Source organism: Apostichopus japonicus, chromosome 17, assembly GCF_037975245.1.
Source record: "Apostichopus japonicus isolate 1M-3 chromosome 17, ASM3797524v1, whole genome shotgun sequence".
Lineage (NCBI taxonomy): Eukaryota > Metazoa > Echinodermata > Holothuroidea > Aspidochirotida > Stichopodidae > Apostichopus > Apostichopus japonicus.
Window position 1 is genome coordinate 26,859,563 of NC_092577.1, and position 23,469 is coordinate 26,883,031.

General features: G+C 36.9%; 1 protein-coding gene across 1 annotated transcript in view; it reads right to left on the bottom strand.

Annotated features, from left to right (window-relative positions):
- Positions 1 to 305: 305 nt before the first annotated feature.
- LOC139984162 (dynein regulatory complex protein 1-like) overlaps positions 306 to 23,469 on the bottom strand; it is a 30,230-nt gene continuing 7,066 nt past the window's right edge. Inside the window, exons 4-16 of the mRNA XM_071997926.1 lie at positions 23,000 to 23,183; positions 22,445 to 22,582; positions 19,353 to 19,562; positions 18,494 to 18,633; positions 17,703 to 17,837; positions 16,501 to 16,650; positions 15,916 to 16,129; positions 13,868 to 13,957; positions 13,262 to 13,441; positions 5,783 to 5,931; positions 4,748 to 4,804; positions 3,750 to 3,845; positions 306 to 2,580 (exon numbers count right to left, since the gene is read on the bottom strand). Coding sequence (XP_071854027.1) covers positions 2,424 to 2,580; positions 3,750 to 3,845; positions 4,748 to 4,804; positions 5,783 to 5,931; positions 13,262 to 13,441; positions 13,868 to 13,957; positions 15,916 to 16,129; positions 16,501 to 16,650; positions 17,703 to 17,837; positions 18,494 to 18,633; positions 19,353 to 19,562; positions 22,445 to 22,582; positions 23,000 to 23,183 — 1,900 coding nt within the window. The 3' untranslated portion in view covers positions 306 to 2,423. The remainder of the gene's footprint in view (positions 2,581 to 3,749; positions 3,846 to 4,747; positions 4,805 to 5,782; positions 5,932 to 13,261; positions 13,442 to 13,867; positions 13,958 to 15,915; positions 16,130 to 16,500; positions 16,651 to 17,702; positions 17,838 to 18,493; positions 18,634 to 19,352; positions 19,563 to 22,444; positions 22,583 to 22,999; positions 23,184 to 23,469) is intronic.

Below are 23,469 nucleotides of genomic sequence, written 5' to 3' on the forward strand. Positions count from 1 at the left end.
CAGTGCGTCTGGCAGTTAAGTGATGGAATATGGTGGTGTAGTTATGTAACCTTGGAACCAACTGTTTCACAAAGATAATTTACAATTTAAAGAATAGGAATAAATTCTAAAGATAGTCTTGAATGGCGTCTCCTAAACAACGACATTACATCAAAAGATATCCAATCATTTGCATCAACCAGTCTGAGGAAAACCCCTTTTCGGAAGATTTGTACAACAGACTCATCGCGTGGTTAGTGTCAAATCACTTGTGTTTCAGGAGTGTTGTACACTCAATGCAACAGTTCATGGTGCATGACTAGTGCACACTCCATGCAACTGTGTGCCATATATGTAAGGAGTGTTGTACACTACATGCAACAGTGTGCTATATATGTAAGGAGTGTTGTACACTACATGCAACAGTGTGCCATATATGAAAGGAGTGTTGTACACTACATGCAACAGTGCCATATATGTAAGGAGTGTTGTTGTACACTCCATGCAACAGTGTGCCATATGTGTAAGGGGTGTTATACACTCCATGCAACTGTGTGCCATATATGTAAGGAGTGTTGTACACTACATGCAACAGTGTGCCATATATGTAAGGAGTGTTGTACACTACATGCAACAGTGCCATATATGTAAGGAGTGTTGTTGTACACTCCATGCAACAGTGTGCCATATGTGTAAGGGGTGTTATACACTCCATGCAACTGTGTGCCATATATGTAAGGAGTGTTGTACACTCCATGCAACAGTGTGCCATATTTGTAAGGAGTGTTGTACACTCCATGCAACAGTGCCATATATGTAAAGATTTTTTTACACCATATATGTAAGGAGTGGCTGCATGCAACAGTCTGAGTGTGTCATACCTGTTGAATATGAATGTCACATGTGTGTCACTTTGTAGATCTGACTACTATATATGTAGTATCATACTTTTTAGGAGTATGGTATGTCCTAGGTTTCATCCCTAACACATTATTAGTACTATACATGCCAGAGGGTTGTAAATCTATCTCAGCAGTGTCCCATACTACAAGTCAAGGGTGTTGTAGTACTTACAGCACCACAGTTTGTTAGTTAGCCTGATTTACTGGTATGAACAACAACAACCAATAGTAAGTGATTGTAGCTTTATTCAGCATTCTTGTTTCATGTTTCTGTTCAAATTGTTTGCCTGTTAATAATCCTCTCTATTTTGTTACTTTAAGGAGAAGAATTGTTCAGTTTTTGTTTGTTAGGCAATTCAACAAGAAACTACTGCAATGAACTCAATGGTATCTCTCTATTTTATTTACATATCTTGTCGGGAATGTTAGAAATAACCATCTTTCAAAGGACAAAGTGGTCAAAGTTCAAGGTGAAAACTGTTAAATACATTCAGAACACTTTTTAAAAACACAACAAAAAGGTTTGATAAACATAATAGTACAACCCATGACATCTGTGTTTGTAATGCTGAACCTTCACCTTAAAGGACTGCTGTAGACACAAAATTAAATATGTTAGAAAACACCGTTAGAAAACACTGCTATCAGTTCAGGTTGTGTTTCTTTTCATTTTTGACAAATGACCTTCGCATATTCATCAATTAAAGTTGCTGAACCACAAACCAGTAGGTAAGATTCTCAGATGCAATGTAATGCAAACTTCAATCAGAACTTCAAACTATACTCTTCTGAAATTGTTGTTTACAATGCATTACAAATCTTTCAGGCCAATGGTCTTGAATGTTATCCAAGGGTGGTCTGTAGTTTTGAATAAAGTTAAACTGCTATGTTTAGGTTTACTTATTAGATTTTCATACAACAATGCATTAGCACTGAAACCTACACTGAGGCACCCTTCCTCATCATAAAATCTTAAAAAGTAAATATCCTGAAAACAGGAACAGCTAGAGAAGCATTGCTTCCACCAAAAATTTCCTTGAACTAAACAAAAATCAAAGTTGAAAAGTTCTGCCTACAGTCATCCTATGATAACAATATTTTGGAATAAACACCAATCATCACTGGGCTGGAAACACATCGTGAAGACTGTCCTTACTCGCACCTTGGATACAGATATAAAATTGAAATATAAAAAGAAATGGTTTTCAAATGGTTTAACTTTTTGACCAGTTTCGCATATATATTAACATATATATATATATACACTGTATTATCCTTCCCGTTACAACTGTCTTCTCAAACTCACTGAATGAAAGTCCCCAACCTACCCATCCTCACAGCCATCACTTTCCCACAACTTCCACTTTCTCTCCCCCACCCTCCACCTTCCCAAACCAAGGTCAGGGTTTCAAGACATCTGCCTTGGACTAATGTATGTAGAGAATGACTGTCAAACACCAGGATTAAGAAGATTTAGGTTTATTGTGTCTCTTTTGTTCTCCATTATATCATCACATGATCCATCATTGTTTGTTCAGAATGCTAGACATTCAGGTTTAATACCCTGGTCGGAGGTATTTCTAGTTCCTGGTTGACCTTAGAGTTAATATACTGATGAAGTAACATCCGTAACTCTGCATTCTGTTGCCTCAAGCCGTCTGTCTCTGTAATAAGCTTACTCCATTCTGTCAAGGTGGTGCTGAAAGATGGAAATGTGAACAGGAAGATAAACTCTCAGACCTCCTCATCGTGATATCAATCCATCAGCAAGAAAGGACCTTCAACAACCTTGCAAAACAACATCCAAACTGCCTTAGCAAAAATTTCCTTTCGTAATTCTCACTTTTCATTGTAACTATTAAATAGATACATGATAAAGAACTATAATATATGGTACCTGTATAAGTATATCATTTTGTGATGGGATACTGGGTAATAATTCCCTGCAGTGGGCTATCTTGATATAATTATATTGTACCTATTTAAGTATATCATTTTGTGATGGGATACTGGATAATAATTCCTTGCAGTGGGCTATCTTGATATAATTATATTGTACCTGTATTAGTATATCATTTTGTGATGGGATACTGGGTAATAATTCCCTGCAGTGGGCTATCTTGATATAATTATATTGTACCTATTTAAGAATATCATTTTGTGATGGGATACTGGATAATAATTCCTTGCAGTGGGCTATCTTGATATAATTATATTGTACCTGTATAAGTATATCATTTTGTGATGGGATACTGGATAATAATTCCTTGCAGTGGGCTATCTTGATATAATTATATGGTACCTGTATTAGTATATCATTTTTTTATGGGATACTGGGTAATAATTCCCTGCAGTGGGCTATCTTGATATAATTATATTGTACCTGTATTAGTATATCATTTTGTGATGGGATACTGGATAATAATTCCCTGCAGTGGGCTATCTTGATATAATTATATTGTACCTGTATAAGTATATTATTTGTGATGGGATACTGGACAATAATTCCCTGCAGTTGGCTATCTTGATATAATTATATTGTACCTGTATAAGTATATCATTTTGTGATGGGATACTGGATAATAATTCCCTGCAGTGGGCTATCTTGATATAATTATATGGTACCTGTATTAGTATATCATTTTGTGATGGGATACTGGATAATAATTCCCTGCAGTGGGTTATCTTGATATAATTATATTGTACCTGTATAAGTATATCATTTTGTGATGGGATACTGGATAATAATTCCCTGCAGTGGGCTATCTTGATATAATTATATTGTACCTGTATAAGTATATCATTTTGTGATGGGATACTGGATAGTAATTCCTTGCAGTGGGCTATCTTGATATAATTATACTGTACCTGTATTTTTCAAGGCCTTCTAAAAGAGCAGACCAAACTTTCTCTTTGCCTTCTGAAAGGATCTTTGGGTACGACATCCAGTAGTCTGTGTCTCCACTGTGAAGAGAGGAATACAATCAAGTATCAGGTACTAGCACTTCATATGCAGAGATGCTGCTTTATGTAGGTCTATGGGTGTCAAAGCTGGTGTTCAACCTGGATTAGATCAATCTATGTGCAGTTTGGTGTAAATAAGTATCACTGTGTAACCACATGTAGAGGTTCAAACTACCAGATGTTTTAAGGAACCTTACTTTAAAAATACCAATAGGTTTAACTGTCATGGATTAATTGTCATGGGATATTCTGCCTCAGTCTAAACATCTTGGCTAGAGTTGTGAATGTATAAACATAATGGCCCATAGATGGTTTAATTCAATCATATAGAAAGTACTAATGTATCCAAAATGTCTGAGGCAGACAGGGGCTCTGTTCTCATATATACAACATGATCAATGTTCTATTCCTTCTCACTCAAAATGTTTAAAGATGTGCACAGATTCATGCAACTTCATACATCAGTATCAAAAGCACCTGTATGTTTATGCAAGGTTTCATTCAGGTAAAACAATGTTCATTCATACTTAGTAAAGATTCCTAAATCCTATTGGTCCATTCAGGTCAGCTGACCGTGGTTAATCCTGTGAGTAACGCGCGGTAAAATTACGGGGCATCACTTTAATAAATCTTTGGTTATATGTAACCAAAAATGTTTGGTTTTATGATTTTTCCCCCACACAAATGGTAGTGTATGAATGAACGGGGCTAATCAACGGTCTAGCGTGCGTTACTCACATGATTAATGCACTCCGGGTGTTAATGCTATCACTGGATGCACTCGGGCTCCGCCCTCGTGCATCGCTTGCATTATCTCCCCATCGTGCATTAATCCTGTGAGTAACGCACGCTAGACCGTTGATTAACCCCTTATTATTAATATCATAAACATATTGTTTTACCTGACATCTCTCTCTTCACCAGATATGATCTTGAAGGTTTGGTATTTGGATTTCTCCCTGCAAAACAAAGCCATAAAACAATGGTAACCTTTTACAGTTCAGTCGGTCAGCAGAGACTTCCAAATGATTAAAATAATAGATTAAATACAGCCAGAAATGGAATAACATAATCTAAGGTACCCAGCGAATCACTTAAACAACAACATAAATACTACAGTGCTTGTAAATTAAGATGATGACAGGAATAAGTGACAGTTAACTTCAAAACCAAAATGTTTTTGTACCAAAAACATCTCTTAATTTTCATCCCGGTTTCATTACAATGTGGTAAACTGTTCCAGAAGTTTTGAGGCTGTATAATAGATTTTATTTATGCCATGTGTGATGATTTCAGTAACCATGCAGGGCTGTTAATGATATTCACAAATATTTCTGTTGGCAACCAACGATTTCACAAAAAATATGATGATTAAAAAGTGACCACAATTACCTACAGCATCACTGTTTGTCTTCTGTGACTCAACATGATGAAACTGTAATTATTGAATAGCTTAGTTTCTGGGAAAGTCATAACTGCTCCACTTGAAAGTATCATCTCTGGTAACTCTATATATCTACTTATTGAAACTATCATCTCTGGTAACTCCATATAAGTAGTTATTGAACCTATCATCTCTGGTAACTCCATATAAGTAGTTATTGGAACTATCATCTCTGGTAACTCCATATAAGTAGTTATTGAAACTATCATCTCTGGTAACTCCATACAAGTAGTTATTGAAACTATCATCTAAGGTACAGGTAGCTCCATATGTCTACTTATTGAAACTATCCATGTTCAACAGAAATAACTTAAATATGAAATGGTTAAGCACTTTTTAGCCAGCTGGTGTAATCCTATAGACCTTATACCTAGCTACATAACACTCTAGACTACTCCATAGTTAATTACATAAGTAACATTACCCAATCCTAAGTTATAAGGTACTGAGGTCATCACTCAGAAGGATTAGTATCTCATGATGATTAACTTACTTCAGTGGTGTCCTATTTTCTTCTGCAAATGTCCGGAGAGCTTTGAATACATCATTGGGGTGGATAAGAGGTCCAGCTTCTAGAGAACTGGAGTGGACAGAGGAAGCATCCTCTTGTTTACTCTCAATGTCCACTGCTGCTCCAGTAACCTGTAGGTTAAAGGATAGCAAACCATACAGTAATGAAGAGAAACACAGTATCAACTTGGCAGGTACATGAACCTCCAGACAAAACTCAATGAAAGCAAACTTATCCAGTTCATTAATGCTCACCTTTATTCTCAAAACAAAATTAGACTGCACACAGCAGATACCTGAAGTCCTGCAACACACTACAATAATAAGGGGCTTTGTCTCGATCAAACCATATAATCCAACATATAGCAGTAGTTCTGTTTCATTGCAATCAAATCAAAGCCTACAACATATATCATGATGTACCGTTCACTTGTCCTGTAACATTGCATACTATGGTAAACATATGGCACTGCACTGATAGACACTGTAGGTGCTGTGTTTGAAAGTCAAAGCACAAACCCCCTTTGGAAAAGGCAATTATACTCCATACAGTCTCGAAAAAACAGCTAAGATTTATGCAGCACATGAAGAAAAATGTAAAGGCACTTTAAAGAATTATGTTATCCAGTTACCAGAATTACAGCTGTAAAATATAAGGCCTGCTACATAGTAACTATGATGGTGAGGCTTGCTACATAGTTTCTATGATGGTGAGGCATGCTACATAGTTACTATGATGGTGAGGCATGCTACATAGTTACTATGATGGTGAGGCATGCTACATAGTAAATATGATGGTGAGGCATGCTACATAGTTACTATGATGGTGAGGCATGCTACATAGTTACAATGATGGTGAGGCATGCTACATAGTTACAATGATGGTGAGGCATGTTACATAGTTACAATGATGGTGAGGCGTGCTACATAATTACTATGATGGTGAGGCATGCTACATAGTTACAATGATGGTGAGGCGTGCTACATAATTACTATGATGGTGAGGCATGCTACATAGTAACTATGATGGTGAGGCTTGCTACATAGTTTCTATGATGGTGAGGCATGCTACATAGTTACTATGTTGGTGAGGCATGCTACATAGTAACTATGATGGTGAGGCTTGCTACATAGTTTCTATGATGGTGAGGCATGCTACATAGTTACTATGATGGTGAGGCATGCTACATAGTTACTATGATGGTGAGGCATGCTACATAGTTACTATGATGGTGAGGCATTTTACATAGTAACTATGATGGTGAGGCATGTTACATAGTTACAATGATGGTGAGGCATGTTACATAGTTACTATGGTGGTGAGGCATGCTACATAGTTACAATGATGGTGAGGCATGCTACATAGTTACTATGATGGTGAGGCTTGCTACATAGTTACTATGATGGTGAGGCATGCTACATAGTTACTATGATGGTGAGGCATGTTACATAGTTACTATGATGGTGAGGCATGCTACATAGTTACTATGATGGTGAGGCATGCTACATAGTTACAATGATGGTGAGGCATGCTACATAGTAACTATGATGGTGAGGCATGCTACATAGTTACTATGATGGTGAGGCATTTTACATAGTAACTATGATGGTGAGGCATGTTACATAGTTACAATGATGGTGAGGGATGCTACATAGTTACTATGATGGTGAGGCATGCTACATAGTTACTATGATGGTGAGGCATGTTACATAGTTACAATGGCATGCTACATAGTTACAATTATGGTGAGGCATGCTACATAGTTACTATGATGGTGAGGCATGTTACATAGTTACTATGATGGTGAGGCATGCTACATAGTTACTATGATGGTGAGGCATGCTACATAGTTACTATGATGGCGAGGCATGTTACATAGTTACTATGATGGTGAGGCATGTTACATACAGTACCGCCCAGATTAAATCGGCCGTGGCATCGTGTATCGTGACAAAATATGAGGAGACTCGAGGAGTCTATCGTGATATCGTTTCCATTACGCCTATAGCAAGTACCTAACGTGATATCGTGCGTCGCATCGTGGTCGTATTATCGTGATAGTGTGTGCATCATTTCACTGGCACTGTATACTATCGTAATGTTATCGTTATAGCGTGAATCTCGTTGCAGAACGATCGATCGTTTCATCGTGATTTGAAAGAATTGGGGTAGGCTTCTTCCCGCAGTAGATGAAATCATCAATTCAACGCAATGTGCAATAGATTTATTGCAAATTCTGATCAAAAAGTTTGGTGTGTCACCAAAATTAAGTGTCAATCGACATACAAGTTTCATAATCGCAAAACTAGTACGATAGGCCTAATGAACACACTGTAGGCCTACTCATCCAAACTCCTTCATACAAACCCCTTCTTTAAAAAAAATAGCGGTCGCAAAATATTTTCAGTTCGAACAAAACATTCGTTCTGAACTTCTTGTATGCAATAATATCAGCCTAGGCTTTAATTGTACTAGCAAATCGTCCCAAATGTTACGATAGGGTTAATATGCATTGTAACGCTGAATATAGGCCTACAGTAGCTTTTTCACCGTCCGGGATGCATAGGGTGGCATACTTTGGTATGTTTGAACATTGTTTTCACGATCGAATTTTGCAAGATTTTCGAGAAAATTGTTTGCTTGAAGAATGTTTTTCCGCACCATATGATATGCTCAAATAAGCAGTTTCTTTTGCATAGCATAGTAATCGATATGATCCTGATGGCAACCCGTATTGACGCGCACATTAAAAATTATACAAAATTGGTCATAACTTCTGTTAGAAGCTTTTTTTTATTTAAATGTCATAAAGTCATTTAATTGCTTTTGGCCGGACAGTTTTGTATGGTAGCAACCTTACTTTCTGAAAATACTAGACGGTCAAGTTGATCACGAACCTCGTAGAATTTTCAAACCAGTCCAGACATGTTTGGTTTCACCAAATCCTTCATACCATGCAACAAAAGTATATTTTTTGAATATTTTTGTGGTAATACTTGAATTTTTCATTTTGTTCAAACATGTGTTTAAGCATCATGTAACGTAGTTAAATACACATTCGCCCAAAATGCAATGATTAGGGGTACAGTAGACCCAGTATATTTTATGGGTTCTGGCGTGTCTACGTTCCGACAATTGTTTTTGACTCTGAAGTTCTTTTGACCAATATGTTTTCGGAGTTCGGACCAAATTTTTTTAAGACCCATAATTTTTTGGACCAAAATATTTTGATGACACAAATTGTTTTTACTCTAAAATTTTTTATGACCAATTTTTTTTCGGACAAGCACTATTTGGGTCATAAAAAACTTTGGGCCCTTTTATTTTTTGTTTCGTAAATAAAAATTGGCGCGTCCGAAAAAAATTAGTCCCCCCAAACAAATCAGGTCAGAAAAATTGTGGGTCCAAAAAAGTTGATTCCACAAAAAAAAATTGGGTCCAAATAAAATTGAGTCCCCCCCCCAAAAAAAAATTAGGCCGGAAAAAATTTGGCCAAAAAAAAAATGAGTCCCCCAAAAATAATCGGGTCCGAAAAAATTGAGTCCCCCCTAATAAATAGTTAGTGAGACAAAATTTGGGTCTAACAAAATTGATTCCACAAAGAAAATTTGGGTAAAAAAAAAATGAGTCCCCCAAAAAATTGGGTCCGAAAAAATTGAATCCCCAAAAAAATTAGTCAGACAGAATTTGGGTCTAACAAAATTGAGCCCCCCCCCCAGAAAAAAGTTGGGTTCAAAAAATTAGAGTCCAAAAAAATTGTCGGAACTTAAAGAGACGTCGGAACATAGGGTATGTCACCCTTCTTAATACATTGAGAAATTACTAGTCAAAAATATTTTCTGAAGAAAAACCGTACGATATATTTCACAAATATTGATGCTTAGATAAGTGCTTCCTCACAATTAACGAGCCGCCCCGAAATTCACTCCGCTTACGTAAAACTTCTATATATATATATATAACACGTGGAAAAACACAAGTTTTTACACACATAATTCCCATTGACATTGTTTACGGAACATAAGTAGGTCAACGACATTCGAACTTGGCAACTTGCCCAAGTTCATTGCACCGTGGGAACGACACAACAAATTGTACATGATTGTACATTTTCCCGCCATCTGGACGCCCGAGTGTAACTTTTGATGTAATATGCAAATTATTAATGGTACTGTGCGGTTAAAACTTAACCTATTGTGACACATACACATTTTGGGAAGTTGTTGTAGATGTTACTTTTGTATCAAATGTTAAGTACTGTATGGTACTATAATTTATAAAAGACACTTTTCCTCAGGTGGTAGGGAAAAGGGGTATTTCAGTGAACTCGATCTCTTTGTATAGTATTTGGATACTTAAAATGACCATGTACTGTACATGCAGTTTCAATTCTATTTAGTAAGCTGTTCTTCGCATTTTTATCCTTTGTGGATCTTTATTGGAATAAATACGAAATGTATTTTTTGACGCCAGTATTTAACGGTAAGCATTTTTTAAATTGTTGACTGAGCTTCCAAATCCATTTTCTAAAAAGTCGGTTTTCATGAAGGTTTTATCAAATATAGCTAGGGTAGGAAAATATTAATTAACCACATTAAAGAAAGTTTTTCTATTATCCAAATAAAATACATGTTTCTCGTACTGAGATCTGAAAAAAAACAGGCTGACATTTTTCTTCTTTTCATGTGCTAATACTAGTTTGGCATATGTGGCAACCTTAACAAAATAATTTTTAAGGTTAGTTAGATTTCTTGAATCCGAATAGAGACTCGGGAATCAGAAAAAGGGAGGCCCCTTGCGTGGACGATGAAGATGTTTTGTTTTTAACCGGCCCTGCTTCAAAGTTGTTGGGTGGAATCAAGGGCGGCGGAAGCACTTTTAATCTGGGGGGGCACCGACATCAAAGGGCACTTTGCAGAAATTAGATTGGACTGATGCAGCCTTATATTTAGTACCCTTTATAACTCTTATTGTATTATCTTATTTGCGTATACACATCACTCCATCAACACCCCCCCCCCCTCAAGGAAAATATGCATACTAGCACTGCAATATCCAATGTGCAAATTGGGAAACAAGGAACACGTTTTCTTTTGAGACAAAATGAGGTGAAATCATGATAGTTGCTAATGTAGGAATCTTCCGAATTAGAGTTTATTTCTTGTTAATATCTTAACATTTTTTTCCATTCGAAATAGCTTTGAGTTTGACCCACAGAAATTCATTAAAAGTCAGGGGCGTAGCTAGGATTTGCAAAGTTGTATGCACGACTGTCTGAGCGGAGCGCCACCATCGGTTGGCGCGGAGCGTACAAGAACATTTTTGGTTTTACAAACCCCTCAGATGGCCGGAAACGGCCCTTCCCGAGTGTTCATTCTGGTTCCCTGGCCTCTTGCTACCTTGAGACACCTCAATTTTTATGTAGAAAAAGGGCACATTTTTAACCTGAGGAAAAGTGGGGGGGCACTTGCCCCCTGTGCCCCCCGGTTCCGCCGCCCTTGGGTGGAATTTTTTTCCCCTTTTCATTCTGTTCGAACCAACGATAAATTATATAAAAACTTAACACAAGAAAGGCTTAGTAGTACTTTATTATTCTTCAAAATGTTGCCAACTATTCAAAGTAACGTGGAACATAAAATCTTGTGAGCTGACATCAAAAAGTTTTCAAGGCGGAACTCCTGTAAAGATCGATTTTCGCACAGTAGAGTAGGAACTTCATGATACACGATATTACGACTTAACGAAATAGCGTGAATAATAAAAACCCAAAGCCCAAACGAAGTTACGAATTGTGATGCGCTCAGCTTGAAATCACGATCTCGCGATATAACGTGTTTAGCGTGAATGTAGCAGTCATGTTTGCTATCGTGAAGGCTTGGTATCACGATATAGTGTGTGATCGTGGTATATCGTTATATCGTGGTAGCGTGTACTAAAAATTTACAGTACTCAGGTTTCACGATAGAAAACGATAGAAAAAGATAAGGGCATCACGATACACGATGCCACGGCCGATTTAATGTGAACGGTACTGTAGTTACAATGGCATGCTACATAGTTACAATTATGGTGAGGCATGCTACATAGTTACTATGATGGTGAGGCATGTTACATAGTTACTATGGTGGTGAGGCATGCTACATAGTTACAATGATGGTGAGGCATGCTACATAGTTACTATGATGGTGAGGCATGTTACATAGTAACTATGATGGTGAGGCATGTTACATAGTTACAATGATGGTGAGGGATGCTACATAGTTACTATGATGGTGAGGCATGCTACATAGTAACTATGATGGTGAGGCATGTTACATAGTTACTATGATGGTGAGGCATGTTACATAGTTACAATGGCATGCTACATAGTTACAATTATGGTGAGGCATGCTACATAGTTACTATGATGGTGAGGCATGTTACATAGTTACTATGATGGTGAGGCATGCTACATAGTTACTATGATGGTGAGGCATGCTACATAGTTACTATGATGGTGAGGCATGCTACATAGTAAATATGATGGTGAGGCATGCTACATAGTTACTATGATGGTGAGGCATGCTACATAGTTACAATGATGGTGAGGCATGCTACATAGTTACAATGATGGTGAGGCATGTTACATAGTTACTATGGTGGTGAGGCATGCTACATAGTTACAATGATGGTGAGGCATGCTACATAGTTACTATGATGGTGAGGCTTGCTACATAGTTACAATGATGGTGAGGCATGTTACATAGTTACTATGGTGGTGAGGCATGCTACATAGTTACAATGATGGTGAGGAATGCTACATAGTTACTATGGTGGTGAGGCATGCTACATAGTTACTATGATGGTGAGGCATGCTACATAGTTACTATGATGGTGAGGCATGCTACATAGTTACAATGATGGTGAGGCATGCTACATAGTTACAATGATGGTGAGGCATGCTACATAGTTACTATGATGGTGAGGCATGTTACATAGTTACTATGGTGGTGAGGCATGCTACATAGTTACAATGGTGGTGAGGCATGCTACATAGTTACTATGGTGGTGAGGCATGCTACATAGTTACTATGATGGTGAGGCATGCTACATAGTTACTATGATGGTGAGGCATGCTACATAGTTACTATGATGGTGAGGCATGCTACATAGTTACTATGATGGTGAGGCATGCTACATAGTTACAATGATGGTTAGGCATGCTACATAGTTACTATGATGGTGAGGGATGCTACATAGTTACTATGATGGTGAGGCATGCTACATAGTTACTATGATGGTGAGGCATGCTACATAGTTACTATGATGGTGAGGCATGCTACATAGTTACTATGATGGTGAGGCATGCTACATAGTTACTAAGATGGTGAGGCATGTTACATAGTTACTATGATGGTGAGGCATGCTACATAGTTACAATGATGGTTAGGCATGCTACATGGTGACTATGATGAATCTTACATCTGAGGTAGCTGTCTGCTGAATTTCACCACTGGTAGGTTGCTCTGACCCTGGTTTACTGGTGGTCATGGTTACTGACTCCACCAATTGTCCTCCTGAGGTATCTAAGGAACCTTGTCTCATGCGTAGGAAGAAAGCTGCCAGCTTATGAATGTCCTCCTCTGTGTCAATACCCAGTGCCTGTAAGGTAAACACACCATTATTGGTATCATGTTTGATACTGTAATATTGTAAACAGCTTTTCCGAACTACTTAATGCAAAAGTGAATCTGTAATGTCACACAACCCTATGTATCATTTAAATCTTTGCAGGGTTGGTTTTACTTTCTAATGACCTTTTATTTTTACCTGAAATTTTTTATGAGTATATTGGTTGGTGAAGAGCTTTTTTTTCAATTTTTGGGAGGGTTTTCAATTTCTTTCAAATACATTTTCCCATTTTAATGTTATTTGGGACTTAACTTTCTACCTGTGTTCCCCTTTACTTACTTAGCTGTCTACTGTCAACTTTCTGATGGAAGACTAGCCATGTCTTACCATTTAGGTCCTTTAAATAAAATAAAGTATTTTATAACAAAAGAGTATATGAAATAAGCTATAACTTACCCCAAAGATTGCATCCAATTTCATGAGTGATCGCTCATCTTTTTCTAGAGGTGCAAGAAGTTGGTTCAACTTAGATTCCACAAGGAAGCCCTGAAGAGAGAAAAAAACACAATCTCAATAAATAAACATAGAGTAACATTTATCGTGAAATATCCCTCATTTATACTACAAACATCATATTTACAAAGAAGCATAAGGCTTAAAGTGTCTACTCTCCTTATACTGTTACATATACTTCATTTATACATTACATTTACTAGTGACCCTGTACTAATGCTAACATATTTGTTACCTGTAATCATAGGACGCCCATGTTATTATCATGCTATATGTGTTATCTGTAATCATAGGAAACCCATGTTCTAATCATGCAATATGTGTTATCTGTAATCATAGGAAACCCATGTTCTAATACTGTAACATTTGTTTTCTGTAATCATAGGATACCCATGTTCTTATCATGCAATATGTGTTATCTGTAATCATAGGACACCCATGTTCCAATATTGTAATATTTGTTTTCTGTAATCATAGGATACCCATGTTCTTATCATGCAATATGTGTTATCTGTAATCATAGGACACCCATGTTCTAATACTGTAATATTTGTTTTCTGTAATCATAGGATACCCATGTTCTTATCATGCAATATGTGTTATCTGTAATCATAGGACACCCATGTTCCAGTACTGTAACTTGTGTTATCTGTAATTATAGGACACTCATGTTCTTATCATGCAATATGTGTTATCTGTAATCATAGGACACCCATATTCCAATACTGTAATATTTGTTTTCTGTAATCATAGGATACCCATGTTCTTATCATGCAATATGTGTTCTCTGTAATCATAGGAAACCCATGTTCTAATACTGTAATATTTGTTTTCTGTAATCATAGGATACCCATGTTCTTATCATGCAATATGTGTTATCTGTAATCATAGGACACCCATGTTCCAGTACTGTAATTTGTGTTATCTGTAATCATAGGACACTCATGTTCTTATCATGCAATATGTGTTTTCTGTAATCATAGGACACCCATGTTCTTATCATGCAATATGTGTTTTCTGTAATCATAGGACACCCATGTTCTTATCATGCAATATGTGTTATCTGTAAACATAGGACACCCATGTTCCAATACTGTAATATTTGTTTTCTGTAATCATAGGATACCCATGTTCTTATCATGCAATATGTGTTATCTGTAATCATAGGAAACCCATGTTCTATTACTGTAATATTTGTTTTCTGTAATCATAGGATACCCGTGTTCTTATCATGCAATATGTGTTATCTGTAATCATAGGACACCCATGTTCCAGTACTGTAATTTGTGTTATCTGTAATCATAGGACACTCATGTTCTTATCATGCAATATGTGTTTTCTGTTATCATAGGACACCCATGTTCTATTCATGCAATATGTGGTTTTCTGTAATCATATGACACCCATGTTCTTATCATGCAATATGTGTTTTCTGTTATCATAGGACACCCATGTTCTATTCATGCAATATGTGTTATCTGTAATCATAGGACACCCATGTTCCAATATTGTAATATTTGTTTTCTCTAATCATAGGACACCCATGTTCTTATCATACAATATGTGTTATCTGTAATCATAGGACACCCATGTTCTAATACTGTAATATTTGTTTTTCTGTAATCATAGGATACCCATGTTCTTATCATGCAATATGTGTTATCTGTAATCATAGGAAACCCATGTTCTAATACTGTAATATTTGTTTTCTGTAATCATAGGATACCCATGTTCTTATCATGCAATATGTGTTATCTGTAATCATAGGACACCCATGTTCCAGTACTGTAAGTTGTGTTATCTGTAATCATAGGACACTCATGTTCTTATCATGCAATATGTGTTTTCTGTTATCATAGGATTACCCCTGTTCTATTCATGTAATATGTGTTTTCTGTAATCATATGACACCCATGTTCTTATCATGCAATATGTGTTATCTGTAATCATAGGATTACCCATGTTCTAATAATGTATATTCTTTTACTTACAGACTCATCACATAACAGTTCAAGAACACTCTTAATTGCTTTTGAGGAAAGCTTTGAGGTTGGGTCTTTCGTTTCTGTTTCAAGATCAGTGGACTCCTCTGCTTCTTGAACACTGCCCTCTGTTGACATCACTTCTTTCAATACCTCGTGAGCAGAAGCAGAGCCTATCTCACTCTTATCGGATGACAGAGGACCAACATTCTCCATGAATGACCTGGTGCAAAGATTAGGAATATATGAGACATCACATGTATGAAGTTAACACACCTCTTAGACTATGGACAAATTAGAATTGGGTTTCATGAAAAGGACATGCCAGGTAGTGAGCATTGGCATATGTATAAAACATGCATTGTAATCATGAAATCATCAAATGATGCTCAATATGGAATGAACCTACCTATTTCTTTTGTAGCTACAAATTAACAGGTAGTTACACTGATTAACATTTTCACCCTTACAAGATATTGAGATGTGGTTTCCAACTAGCAGTGTGGAATATTTTTCTCTATAATATTCTTTCCCGAACCATAAAATCCCTATAAATATGTTTTAATGTAGAGGACAGACTGAGATCATACTCACAGGTCTTCCAGAGGTGTTGCCTCTAATCCCAACTGTTGCTCTGTAATGATTCTATTTTGCTCAAGTAACTTCTGGGCCAGTTGTTTCACTTCTTCTTCATTCATACACCAAACATCATAAAACTTCTTTGTATCTGTGGCTTGAAAGTGTCTGAATAAAAAATTCCCATCAAGTTTAAAGATGCTATTAAAAGATATTAGCATTGTAGTACTTTCAAAACAGTAAGACATAGAAGCTGCACCTAAGATAGCGCTTACCATTGTTATTAACTTTGTGAACACCTGAGGTGAATTTATACTGAAGTACTGGGTGGCTGCCTAGTTCAATGTTCCACTAATGAAGTTTGCCATGTGAACACCCGAAGTACTGGGTGACTGCCTAGTTCAATGTTCCACTAATGCAGTTTGCCATGTGAACACCCAGGTGAATTTATACTGAAGTACTGGGTGGCTACCTTGTTCAATGTTCCACTAATGCAGTTTGCCATGTGAACACCCGAGGTGAATTTATACTGAAGTACTGGGTGGCTACCTTGTTCAATGTTCCACTAATGCAGTTTGCCATGTGAACACCCAAGGTGAATTTATACTGAAGTACTGGGTGACAGCCTATTTGAATGTTCCATTCATGCAGTTTGCTGTGCAAAAATCATGTTTAAGGAAACACAAATTGCATAAAACAGTATGTTAAGCTTGAAACTTCAGTTGTATCTTTTGTGCGACTGAGTCTTCAATAATTAAAGACAAAGTTGTATAGATATACTAATAGTGATCAATTCCTGATACTCCTATGACACTAAAACTCATATCAACAGCTGGTATATTTTGTGGAACTAGATAGGACAGATATGATAGCATCCTTTATTAGTTTTGTCTTCAGTGGCGGAAGCCTTTGTTAAAACTGCACCAATATTAAGATTGGTCAACTTTTGCATTTGCTACATGGCTGCTAATATCATTAGTATGTTTCAATCTTTACGACATCCTAAGTAGTAGTAATAATAATTATACTTCTGTAGGATTGAATACATTGATAATTCATAAAATATGACATTTATTGTGACTTTTATCCACTGATAAAGAGTGACTACTGTTAGCATGTCACAGTACTGATCTAGATACAGACACAGGCAGTCACTATACTGTTAGTACACCACAAGACTAATCACTTACAGTTCATAAGTTCTGTATAACAAATCTTACTTTGATTTCTTCTGTAGTTCCTTGAACTGTTCTGTGATTCGTTTGTAATCGTCTGCCAGGTTCTGGTTTTCTTCTCTGTATTGTTTCTCTTGCTTTGCCAGTTTTATTCTCATATTGTTCATCACATCCTGTAACCTGCAATATGGTCACTGGTATCATCATCTTACATATACTTCACTAATTACACACATTTCATCAAAATCAGAACCATATCATAAATGTACAGCTTATTTCAAGAGTTAATCAAACCTTCAATTATTCAATGTTTTGCAGGAGAGGATTGTAACTGCTAAAACTATGATAAGTATGTTCCCAACAAAGAATAAGTGACTTACAACTAATGATTCTGATCAGCTGCAACATACCTCTTCATAAAACTGCATATGCATGCACATTCAAGTTCAATGGCAACATATAAATATATATATATATATATATATATACATATATATCATTGTCATAATGTCAAAATATTGTGACCAAAATACTGCTTTCTTGATTAATTTAAACCGAAACATGACCAATAATGAAGTGCAGTGCATTGATTAGCAGAATAGACAAACCTAATCTTTGGCTCAATATCATGCTGTCAACAGCTCAAGATCATGCCTCAAGTTGAAGCTAGTGAGATCAAGCTGCCCTGTCTACAGAGATTGTAAATATCTAATACCTTCTCATTTCAAATCAACATGCACATCTCAACGTGAAAACAAGAATTAAGTTTGGCCCTGTGACAGATATTCCTCCCTCAGACCCGACCTTGTTTAGTTTAATTAGTCACAAATTGTTACCTCGTTAACTTTCTCTTCTGCTGTGACTTTGTGATAGTGTTCTCTTCATCTCTCTTCTTCAAAACCTGGAAGTTGTATTCAAGCTTCTCTTGATTCAGCTGGTACGTCGCTTTCATCTGCTGTAACTGCTGTTCCAAAACCTAAACATCATTAAGCATTGTGCAAGGAATATATTTACTAATTGAAAAACAATTCTTATTGTCTATGGGAAACATCATGGCTTTAAAATTCCATAAAATGCCATATGCAAGTCTAAAATAAAACCACATAAACTGTTGTTTGAATGGTTAACCTGAAATTATTACTTTGATACTATTACTTGTTACTTAACTTGTTACAATTTTCGAATACTGGCATTCTCAGTAACAACATTGTCCGATTTAAGGATGAAAAAAAAAACAAATAAATAAAAGAAATTACAAAGGGATACTTCCAACTTAATTTACATATGTACATCATTATTTTTCCATTATAACAAGTTTGATATACCCTGACTTACAGAGTACTGTATGTAACTTGCAATGGATTACACCTTCTTACACACTTTCTTGGAGAAACTGTGGAAGACAAAACCTAAAGCTTAACCCCAACTTCTCCTTGTGTATACCTGCTTCAAGCTATATCCATACCTAGCTGTACACTGATCTCTTCATGGAGAGCTACATTTGAAAGCTTATGTTATGATACTGTAAAGTAGACTTAACTGTCACTTACTATACATTCATTTGTTCTTACAAGTGCTAGAAGATTACCTTGGTAACTGTATTGTTATGTCATTTCAATCCAGCATCATAAATAAACTAAAGTTAGGTCAATCAGTCCACATAAGGGTAGGAAGTTATTGTCATGTGACTATTACCTGAACATCTGTTTCTAGCTTGATCTTGACCTGGTTATACTCCTCAGCATCTTGTATCCTCAGATGCTGTATCTGCTGTTCATAGTCATCTACTCGTTTGTCTCTCTGTTTCATGTAATCAAGCTCCTGGTCACCTCTTGCCTGCACGGCTTGATCCCATTTACGTTTGTTGCCATTTAGCAGCTCACGTCTCTCCAGCTCAAAAGCTTTCTAAAGACGGATTGATACAATACCGTTACTCTATTAGAGTGATTCCATCCCTGGTGTAATACCATACCCCTATCTGAGTGATATCACATCTGATCAGATACAATACCCCTATCTGAGTGATATCACATCTGATCAGATACAATACCCCTATTTGAGTGATATCACATCTGATCAGATACAATACCCCTATTTGAGTGATTTCATCTCTGGTCAGATACCATACCCTATTTAAGTGATTTCATCTCTGGTCAGATACCATACCTCTATTTGAGTGATTTCATCTCTGATCAGATACCATACCTCCTTTGAGTGATTTCATCTCTGTTCAGATACCATACCTCTATTTGAGTGATTTCATCTCTGATCAGATACCATATCCCTATTTGAGTGATTTCATCTCTGATCAGATACCATACCTCCTTTGAGTGATTTCATCTCTGGTCAGATACCATACCTCTATTTGCGTGATTTCATCTCTGGTCAGATACCATACCTCTATTTGAGTGATTTCATCTCTGGTCAGATACCATACCCCTATTTGAGTGATTTCATCTCTGATCAGATACCATACACCTAGGCCTACATACACCTATTTGAGTGATTTCATCTCTGATCGGATACCATACCCCTATTTGAGTGATTTCATCTGTGATCAGATACCATACCCCTATTTGAGTGATTTCATCTCTGGTAGAATACAATACCCCTATTTGAGTGATTTCATCTCTGGTCGAATACAATACCCCTATTTGAGTGATTTCATCTGTGATCAGATACCATATCCCTATTTGAGTGATTTCATCTCTGATCAGATACCATACCCCTATTTGAGTGATTTCATCTGTGATCAGATACCATACCCCTATTTGAGTGATTTCATCTCTGGTCAGATACCATACCTCTATTTGAGTGATTTCATCTCTGGTCAGATACCATACCCCTATTTGAGTGATTTCATCTCTGGTCAGATACCATACCCCTATTTGAGTGATTTCATCACTGATCAGATACCATACCCCTATTTGAGTGTTTCATCTCTGATCAGATACCATACCCCTATTTGAGTGATTTCATCTCTGGTCAGATACCATACCCCTATTTGAGTGATTTCATCTCTGGTCAGATACCATACTTCAATTTGAGTGATTTCATCTCTGGTCAGATACCATACCCCTATTTAATTAATTTCACTCTGGTCGGATACCATACCCCTATTTGCGTGATTTCATCTCTGGTCAGATACCATACCCCTATTTGAGTGATTTCATCACTGATCAGATACCATACCCCTATTTGAGTGTTTCATCTCTGATCAGATACCATACCCCTATTTGAGTGATTTCATCTCTGGTCAGATACCATACCCCTATTTGAGTGATTTCATCTCTGGTCAGATACCATACTTCTATTTGAGTGATTTCATCTCTGGTCAGATACCATACCCCTATTTAATTAATTTCACTCTGGTCGGATACCATACCCCTATTTGCGTGATTTCATCTCTGGTCAGATACCATACCTCTATTTGAGTGATTTCATCTCTGGTCAGATACCATACCCCTATTTGAGTGATTTCATCTCTGGTCAGATACCATACCCCTATTTGAGTGATTTCATCACTGATCAGATACCATACCCCTATTTGAGTGTTTCATCTCTGATCAGATACCATACCCCTATTTGAGTGATTTCATCTCTGGTCAGATACCATACCCCTATTTGAGTGATTTCATCTCTGGTCAGATACCATACTTCTATTTGAGTGATTTCATCTCTGGTCAGATACCATACCCCTATTTAATTAATTTCACTCTGGTCGGATACCATACCCCTATTTGAGTGATTTCATCTCTGGTCGGATACCATACCTCTATTTGAGTGATTTCATCTCTGGTCAGATACCATACCCCTATTTGAGTGATTTCGTCTCTGGTCAGATACCATACCTCTATTTGAGTGATTTCATCTCTGATCAGATACCATACCCCTATTTGAGTGATTTCATCTCTGGTCACTTACCATACCTCTATTTGAGTGATTTCATCTCTGGTCAGATACCATACCTCTATTTGAGTGATTTCATCTCTGATCAGATAGCATACCCCTATTTGAGTGATTTCATCTCTGTTCAGATACCATACCCCTATTTGAGTGATTTCATCTCTGGTCAGATACCATACCTCTATTTGAGTGATTTCATCTCTGGTCAGATACCATACCCCTATTTGAGTGATTTCATCTCTGGTCAGATACCATACCTCTATTTGAGTGATTTCATCTCTGATCAGATACCATACCCCTATTTGAGTGATTTCATCTCTGGTCACTTACCATACCTCTATTTGAGTGATTTCATCTCTGATCAGATACCATACCTCTATTTGAGTGATTTCATCTCTGGTCAGATACCATACCCCTATTTGAGTGATTTCATCTCTGGTAGAATACAATACCCCTATTTGAGTGATTTCATCTGTGATCAGATACCATACCCCTATTTGCGTGATTTCATCTCTGGTCAGATACCATACCTCTATTTGAGTGATTTCATCTGTGATCAGATACCATACCCCTATTTGCGTGATTTCATCTCTGGTCAGATACCATACCTCTATTTGAGTGATTTCATCTGTGATCAGATACCATACCCCTATTTGCGTGATTTCATCTCTGGTCAGATACCATACCCCTATTTGAGTGATTTCATCTCTGGTCAGATACCATACCTCTATTTGAGTGATTTCATCTCTGATCAGATACCATACCTCTATTTGAGTGATTTCATCTCTGATCAGATACCATACCCCTATTTGAGTGATTTCATCTCTGGTCAGATACCATACCCCTATTTGAGTGATTTCATCTCTGATCAGATACCATACCTCTATTTGAGTGATTTCATCCCTGTAGGCCTTCATCAAGTTCTTGATTTGCTCTTCCATTCTCTCTATCATAAGGTCCACATCCTCAGCCTGTTTTTTCAAATCCTTTACATACTGGTCGTCTTTGGCTTTCAGTTCCTGTCAATAATATAACACAGCTTGCAAATTTCAATCCAGATGCTAAAATTGCAGGGTTTTTCCATATAGTACATTGTGGTTTTCTTAAAAGAACTGACATTTAAACTTATATTTAGAGAACCTTTATTGATACTGCTGCTAGCGGTTGTGCTGAGAGTTTGGTTGAGCCCTGGGACAACTCCATTACCAGGTCCTTCTCTGATGTCTCCATACATCCATTGTACATTATGGACATTGGAAGGATTTCTCTGCTGGGCAATTTTCTTTTTCCTGTTTACTTCACCACAGTTGTAAGGTTTTTCCTTCTTTTTTTCTCTTTTCATGTCAGTATTGTTTACAGTAATTCCTGAAACTTCATTTCCCGCAAATATGTTTTGTTTTTCCAATTCCCTATTTTGTTATATATGTAATACTAACCATTTGAAAGTCATTGATGAGTTTGTTCTTTTCATCTATCATGGCATCACAGAGCTGTTTTTGCTGCATCAGGACATCATGCAGTTCCTGCGGAATGTTTCGACCAGAAGCAGTGCTCCAACGTTTTGTTATCTCTTCAAAGCGTTCCAAACTGGCTTTGGCTTCTGCATCAAGCTTTTCAATCCTGCAAAAAAGTAGTTTTGTTTGTAAAAATAGGTATTTGCACTTAACAATATAACCATTTTTGTTCCAGTGATAAAGGCAGTGGTATTGGAAGCAATGAAACTAGCATCTGGGGAAAGGAGGGGGGAGGGGGATTCTAGGTTTGAGCAAGGCTTACCCAAGTATTCCACAGTGTGTACGTCAAATATGATATTATCAACAACCGTTTGTATCTTTTGCAAGCTGTAAGTCATGCCTACTGCCAAAATGTTACCCAACACATGTGAACTCATAATGAACTAGTCTTC